Genomic DNA, 7659 nt, shown 5'->3' on the forward strand with positions numbered 1-7659 from the left:
TACATTCAATGATGAGGTTGAAATTAAAGATATTACCGCTGAAGAATATTCGGTATTCTCAGCTAATGTATTTGAAGAAGTTGAGAAAATCTTAAAGGAAAAAAGAAAATGTTGTGAAAGAAAAAGAACTAGTGAGGACTAAATATGATTCAAAGAAGTTCAACAAGTGGTTGTAGTTAATGAGACGGACACAAGAAAAGTATTATGAACAAGCAAAAGCCAAACTTAGTAAAGGAAAGATATTCAAGCTTTTGAATATTAAAAGTGTGAAAAGTGATATTATATATTTGATGTATGAGCTCGAACTTCATGTTTGCATGATTAAATGGGAGAATGACATTCAATACTTTGAGAAGTTTACTAGTATTCTGACATCGCCTCGCTGGGTTGTTAGGACATTGGCATATCGACCATTTATCAATTGAGAAAATGTTGAGATGTTGAGATGGTTTCATAGTGACTAGGTTTACGAAGTTCATCATGGCTTCAACGTCATATAATATTATAGATAAGTCCTTACGACACTCGCAGGAAGGTTATACATAAAGTCAAAACTCCTCGTGTGTTAATGAAGACCCCGAAAGAATGGAACAAGATTTTTACCTAGAATTTCAACAATGGTATTACGATGAATATACTATGGAAGTTGCCATTGTTTCGGGGAAAGACATGTAGAAAAGATTCATCAAGGTGTTTGAATCAATGTGATTAATAAACTGTTCCAAGAAAGATATCGATACTTTGTTTGACAATCAGATCAGATGGAAGAACAACCAGGATAATGAATTGGAGTTACAGTTTCAGAGGGTTTTTCGTGTGTGCTATTCCTTAGAGACACATGCTGCAGAAGTTAGAAGACCAAGAAAAAGAATTAAAAGATCAATACATAGCCAAAGACAATGAGGAGTTTTCTCATACAGTGTTTTCTTTATATGTCTTGTACTTTGTACTTAAATGGTCAAAGATTGAATGTATAGGGACATTTATGTAATTTATGTAAATATAATGGACTCATACGATTAGAGTCTAACGTAGTTGGTGTATGGGGTGACATTCGCTAGAATGATATGTTTTCGTGATAAGTAATTATCACTGAGCATACAAATCAAATGAGCTCATATACTAAAAATATGTAAATTATGTTATGCAAATGTAAGTTAACAAGTTGATTTTATGTGTTTGAGCCTCGTTACTCAGCCAAATTCTCTCCATACACACACCGTACACACATTGAACCCTAATTGATCATTACAAAAAAAACCCACCTAATATACAGACGAGACCCAATGGATTCTTAAAGGGACCCCGATACATGCATCGTAGCATGCGAATTACATCAGCTAAAAATTAGGGTTTTTTTATTTTAAACCAATTTAAGTCACCTTTGGACATTATTACGACATGGAGACGAACCATGGGCGATTTAAAATATTCTTCACCAGTTCTTTGCGATTTGGGGTATCAAGATCCCATTTGGAGCTTATTCAGATTTGTTATCGGTATAATCATTCGATTTAGACTTTGTTATCATCTTTTAAATAATCAGATGATTTTGACGTATTTTTAGATTTCTTGATTTTCGGTTATAGTTTGAATGTGGTAATTCACATGACCATATCTTGTTGTTGTTTTGATCATATGTATATTGGATTTTTTTTTCTCTCGGCGCATAGAGATATCCCTTAGATTCTGTAAAATCATTCTAGCTTGTTAATAATTTGGTTTTGGGTCCAGATTTTCTAAGTGTGAATAATACAAATTTAACAAACCTTGAAACTGAGCCATTATGGTGTGCATTCCTACATGATGACTAGAAATATGATTCGGGTTAGCTAGGTTATGCTATGTGTTGTCTGATAGTTGTGTGGCCGATTAGTTGGGTTCAGCTGTTTATTCGAGTATAGAGTTTCCTAGTATTTCAGTTTTCAATTTATTTCACCTTCACAATTCGATTGTTGTGGGATTTCTTGTTGATGGGTCGAGCCAGTTCATCATAGCACTCTATCACTTGTCTCAATTCGAACAAAGTTTGTCGTCCTTGACGAGAGGTTTATTGGGTTAGACCCGGGCCTTTAGTCATTAACTGGAATTAGGATTTCATAGCGTAGGATTCCTACCTAGATAGCTCGTCTTTATCATATTTGTCTTTCACACCGATTTCCTTGTATTCAACTGGAATTAGGATTTCATAGCGTAGGATTCCTACCTAGATAGCTCGTCTTTATCATATTTGTCTTTCACACCGATTTCCTTGTATTCATGACAGTTTATGTTTTATTTTATTACAAGTTTTTATTGAGAATTATATAATTAATATCAAAAACTCTTTCTACAAACAAAAATTAAAGTAGGCTATTACTCAATTTAGGGTTAATAATAGAAGTTCTCATACTTTCCTTGGTTCTATAACTGGTATTACATACTTACTACATTGTGATTGGCACACTTGCCATTTGTGTGTAGTTTATTTGGTAAACATAATTTTAAAACATGAGATGTATTTTATACACATACTATTCATACAACACTATTACTTGTACCTTATAATCTGCACCCCCAATATTAAATAAAGTTAACATCGTAATGTTGACAAAAATAAATATGTCACGATGACATGATGGAAATTTGTTTAAAGTTAGCGTAGTTAAATATATAAGAGAAAAACACAATAAAATAAAATTGAGGAATATATGGATAAGCATATTGGGGTGGAAGAGTAATTATTCTTTAAATTTACAAAAGTTGAGTAAGTTGAGGGGTAAAGGAGAGAAGTGAAATTTAAACAATCATATGATTTATGTAGGCCTCTTGATCAAAGACTGCAATACCCTTTTAACCTATTTTAATCACGCAAAAGTGTAGTACCATGTGCAACACTTGTTAAAATACTTAAATTTTAAAAGGACATTGACTCCTTTATAATATATACTGTGGATATGAGAAGAGTAAAACTTTTTTATTACATATAGTATAGATATGAGAATAGATATGTAATTTTATACATTTATAAGAGTTCATGTAATTGTGACATTTTCATACGTTAATGTTGTTTTTAAGAACAAATTAATCTAAAAACAAGTATTTTGTTTTCTTTAATTTAATTATATGCTATTTTATATAGTTATTTTATCTAAAAAAAATAACATTACGTGATTACCACAGTCTGTTTTTTCTGTCACATGGTGAAGAACAAGAAAAGAGTTTGATTTGATTTCTCTAATTACTCTTATCACCGTCTTTTGATTATCGTTTTTCCGTTTTTCAATTTGTCCACAATGTAACCTTTAATTTGTGTACTGTAGCTTTGGTGGGTACTCTAGGTACGTATGTGGTTGCAAAATCTAACAACGCTTAAGACTATACGCTATGGGGCGCCCATGGCTGAGGTGGCGGGTGTCGATGGGCGCCGCACACCGCCGTGGGGCGCGGACGGGGGAGGGGCGACGAAGATCCGGTCGTTGCAATGGCCGGCGCGGTTGATTGAGTTTTGATGGGCCCCCTTTCAGCAGCTCTTTCCATCTCTCTCACACACATACATACATATGCATATATATATATATATATATAATAGGAGCGCCAACCATAGCGGGGCATCTTTGGGGTGGGCTTCGAAGTCCTCGGTGCTTAAGTGACGCTGACGTGGCACGGTGGAGGGGCTTCGAAGCCCCTCACCATAGCGACCAGTCTAATGTTTAAAAGAAATAATTACGAGTTTCCCATGTGAATGCTTAAAAGTAGAAGTAATGATGTTTCAATAAGTTTATGTTACTTTTCATTTGGTAATCATTATTACTAATAAATATACCTTGTTTAGTTATCTACTAAGAATGCATTAAACTTGTTTAAATTTTATTCAGTTATAAGATTTTTCTTTTTCTTTTTTTAGAAGTAAAGATGTTTCAGCAAGTATATGTTATTTTTCGTTGGTAATAATTATTATTAAGATACATTATACCGTATTTAATTACTTATTAAGAACACTTTTCGATATCCTTTAACCATATTGTTTTGTTTTCATTATTTAGAGAAAATATGTTTCAACAAGTTTACGTTACTTTTTGTTTGGTAATCATTAATTAGAAGCAAAGAATGATTACTTTTCGTTTATAAGTGGCCATTATCATTATTAACAATATTATATATTGTGTTTAATTTTTACTAAGAGCCCTTATACATGTTTATATATCGCAAAAAAAAGAAAGAGCCCTTATACATGTTTACATCTTTTGTAACAATCTTTTTTTTAGTTATTTTGTCACTATCAAATGAAAACTAGTATGTAATATCATTATTTTAAAAAACAAAATTTAAGTTACTTATAAATATGTGAAAAGGAATAGGCACATGCATTCAATTGTAATTAGTATAATAAAATGCAATAAGCTGAGCCATGTGAAAACCATGCGAAAAAGAGAAGAAGAAAGGCATAACCTATTGCTTCTTTTTATGATTTAACTGATATACATATTCATGTGATAAAGGAAAGCAATTCACGGTAGACTCATGAGAGTGATGTTAGAAATTGTGACATATGGCAGGCAAGTTTGGTAACCCAAAGAATCTATATAAGCTAGCTAGTCATATCGTTCATGACTACATTAAAAAATTAGAGAGTGATAGTAATCTCATAGGTAGCATAGCAATGAGGCAAGATCTGTTACCTGCGTTGCTGATGGTACTCGTACAAATTGAGTTTGCAGGTATGAACATCTTCTCCAAACTCGCAATGGACTCCGGGATGAATCCTTACATCCACGTGGCTTATCGTCAAATATTTGCTTCTCTTGTTATTGTCCCTTTGGCTTATTTCATTGAAAGGTATATATATACATATCTCCTGGTTCCTTTATTAGTTATATATACTCTTGCGTTTCACGTATTGTTTATCGCCCGGAATATTCTCATTAAATATACAAAATGTTCTACAATTAATTAATATAAACAATATGTATTACATAATAACTTCTACACAAATGGTGAAAAGTTATATAATTTTTGTTATCTGCTGTAGGGGGGAAAGACCTCCAATGACGACGCCCATTCTCATCCAAATTTTCTTCTGCTCCTTTTTTGGGTTGGCGTTGAACCCGATCACGTACTTTGTTGGTTTGAAGAATACGACACCAACCATTGGGTGTGCGTTATCGAATCTACTACCAGGGCTCACTTTTATACTTGCTGTTGCATTCAAGTAATAACATTAGGATCGATGGATAAATTAATTAGCTAGTTAACACACACACACACACACATATATATATATATAGTTTTGTTTCATAAACTTAATTATTTATTGCGTAGACAAGAAAATGTAAAATTGAAGACATTGGGTGGACAAGCAAAGTTGATAGGAACACTACTTGGAGTAGGGGGTGCCATGGTATTGGCATTGTACCATGGCCCTCTCGTACCCATTCGTGGATCAAGTATTCACTTAAACATTGTCGCTAATGATTATTCAGACCACACCCAAGGGAACATCCTCGGACCCATTCTAGTCATCATCAGTGCCTTGACATGGTCAATCTGGTTTATTATCCAAGTAAGTTGTCATATACAGTTATTGAAATTCAATTTTAATTTTATGTAATTTGATAAACAACATATATATTCGATCAGGCCAGAATGGGCAACAAGTATCCTGCTCCTTATTCTATAGCAGCTTTGATGTTGCTTATGGGGACTGTGCAATGTTGTGTATTCGGTGTAATCATGGAGCCACGTTTATCTGAATGGTCATTGTATCCAGGAATCAGGGCATTGGCTAGTATATATGCGGTATGTATGTTTTCTATATGCACATGCATGAAGAACGAATGGATCACAAAATGATATTTATATGATATGCAGGGAGTCGCATGTTCCGGGATAGGTGTTTGCATCATGTCATGGTGTATTGATAGAAAAGGAGCACTATTTATTTCCGTGTTTAGCCCTTTGCTATTGGTTATCGTTGCAGCATTGAGCTGGACATTTTTGCGTGAGAAATTATACCTTGGGACGTAAGTACCCTTTTAAAAATATAATCTAATTTATCAATGAAGATATATAATTAACGTTGTAACTAAAGAAATTATACCGTAATGCTCATATAAATTACACATGGCCTAACAAAAACGTTTCTATTATTTGTATGCATGAGCTAAATTTAATGTCGGTCGCAGGGTGTTGGGGTCGGTGCTTATTGTGATAGGGCTCTATATCGTATTATGGGGAAAGAGCAAAGAAATACAATGCCAACCAGAATTACAAGAGGCAAAGAAGGACATTGAAATGCATTAATATCAACATATAAGTTAAACAACTAAATAAATAGTGATTATGCACCTTCTAAAGTTACTGAGCGCTATTGTTCTCTCTTTCGAAGTTTCTTTGTTAAATTTGTATGTTAATTTATCAATTATATATTAAAAGCAATTGATGTCTTTCTCATGGAGGTTTTTTCAGTTATAGCATTGTTGGAAAAAATAATATCATCAAAACAATGTTTGTAAGTTTATTGTTTTAGTTTTGGGCATTAGACCAACATCTTTTATATTTGTCTATGTGAAAGTAAATGAGTGAAACTAGTTGCAATTATCCCACATGTTCCGTTCATTTCAAAACCAGCATTTGCTATAGTAACCTTTGAGCGTAAAGAAAGAGAAATGACTTTGAATAAAATATTGAAACATATATAAAAGTCAATTGTTGACATTCTTCTAGGAAAAACAAACTATAGTAGCAACGAGTTACTACAAACTATATGTTAACAAAAGTTGTAACCAGAGGTGGACTCCCCATACTAACCCCGGAGTTAGGTGACTATAGTGATTTTTTTGGTGCGTAGTAGAGTTATAGGTATTGGTATTTGAGTAACTACAACCCAGTTATAAAAAGCTCAATTCTAATTAAACAACCCACTTTATTTTTTAAATACCTATATATTAGTAAATAAAGAGCCAAGTTATACTTAAAAGATAAAAGTATAGTTAAGGTTCATTATAAACTCGTATAGTGCTAAGGAACAACTTTTAATTGTAAAGTAACATATGTGGAATCAACATAAAAGATTAAAAGTAATCACTTTCTTCGGATCAAGATCTAGGGTTTACAATTAAGGTTAGTTATATCCCAAAAAGATCATGATTTTAGTGGTTTGAATTATTTATAAAGCTACACGGATGTGTAGAAAACTAGGGGGGTTGGAATAGTTTTTCGTTTTTTTTAATATAAGTTTAACAACCTAGTTACTTTATTAAAGTATTTTCACAACGTATAATATTAATCATAAATATAGAGGTTCAAGTGAATGTTAACTAATTTGCTCTATGTCATCTCTCCGATCCTCAATCAAGAGTTTTCTTCACTAGTCGTCTTCCTAATAGTAGGGATCACCAATAAAATGTTTCACTCTTCAAAGGAAGTGATCACCTTCTTCACCAACCACACCAATGATAAATAGCTTTACAATTTCTTCTAAACTAAGTATGTCAAGATTGTGAGCGTTCACCTCATAACTAATAAACTCTAATCAAGATAGAGTTCCCAACACAATACAAAACAACATTATGTCAAGATTATGAGTTCCCCTCTCAAATCACCAACTAATGACGATTTCTCACTTGTCAAAACACTAAAATTACCTCTAGTGTTGACCCCTTAAATTACAAGTAAAAT

General features: G+C 33.0%; 1 protein-coding gene across 1 annotated transcript; it reads left to right on the forward strand.

Annotated features, from left to right (window-relative positions):
* Positions 1–4347: 4347 nt before the first annotated feature.
* LOC143595405 (WAT1-related protein At1g09380-like) lies at positions 4348–6445 on the forward strand. The gene is made up of 6 exons (XM_077074433.1): positions 4348–4818; positions 5012–5191; positions 5302–5542; positions 5620–5778; positions 5851–6002; positions 6165–6445. Exons 1-6 carry the CDS (start codon positions 4532–4534, stop codon positions 6280–6282), a joined length of 1137 nt encoding a protein of 378 aa, XP_076930548.1. The 5' UTR covers positions 4348–4531; the 3' UTR covers positions 6283–6445.
* The last annotated feature ends 1214 nt before the right edge of the window (positions 6446–7659 follow it).

Source organism: Bidens hawaiensis, unplaced genomic scaffold, assembly GCF_021521415.1.
Source record: "Bidens hawaiensis isolate Kalapana, Puna unplaced genomic scaffold, B.hawaiensis_p1.1 tig00045056_1, whole genome shotgun sequence".
Taxonomy (NCBI): Eukaryota; Viridiplantae; Streptophyta; class Magnoliopsida; order Asterales; family Asteraceae; genus Bidens; species Bidens hawaiensis.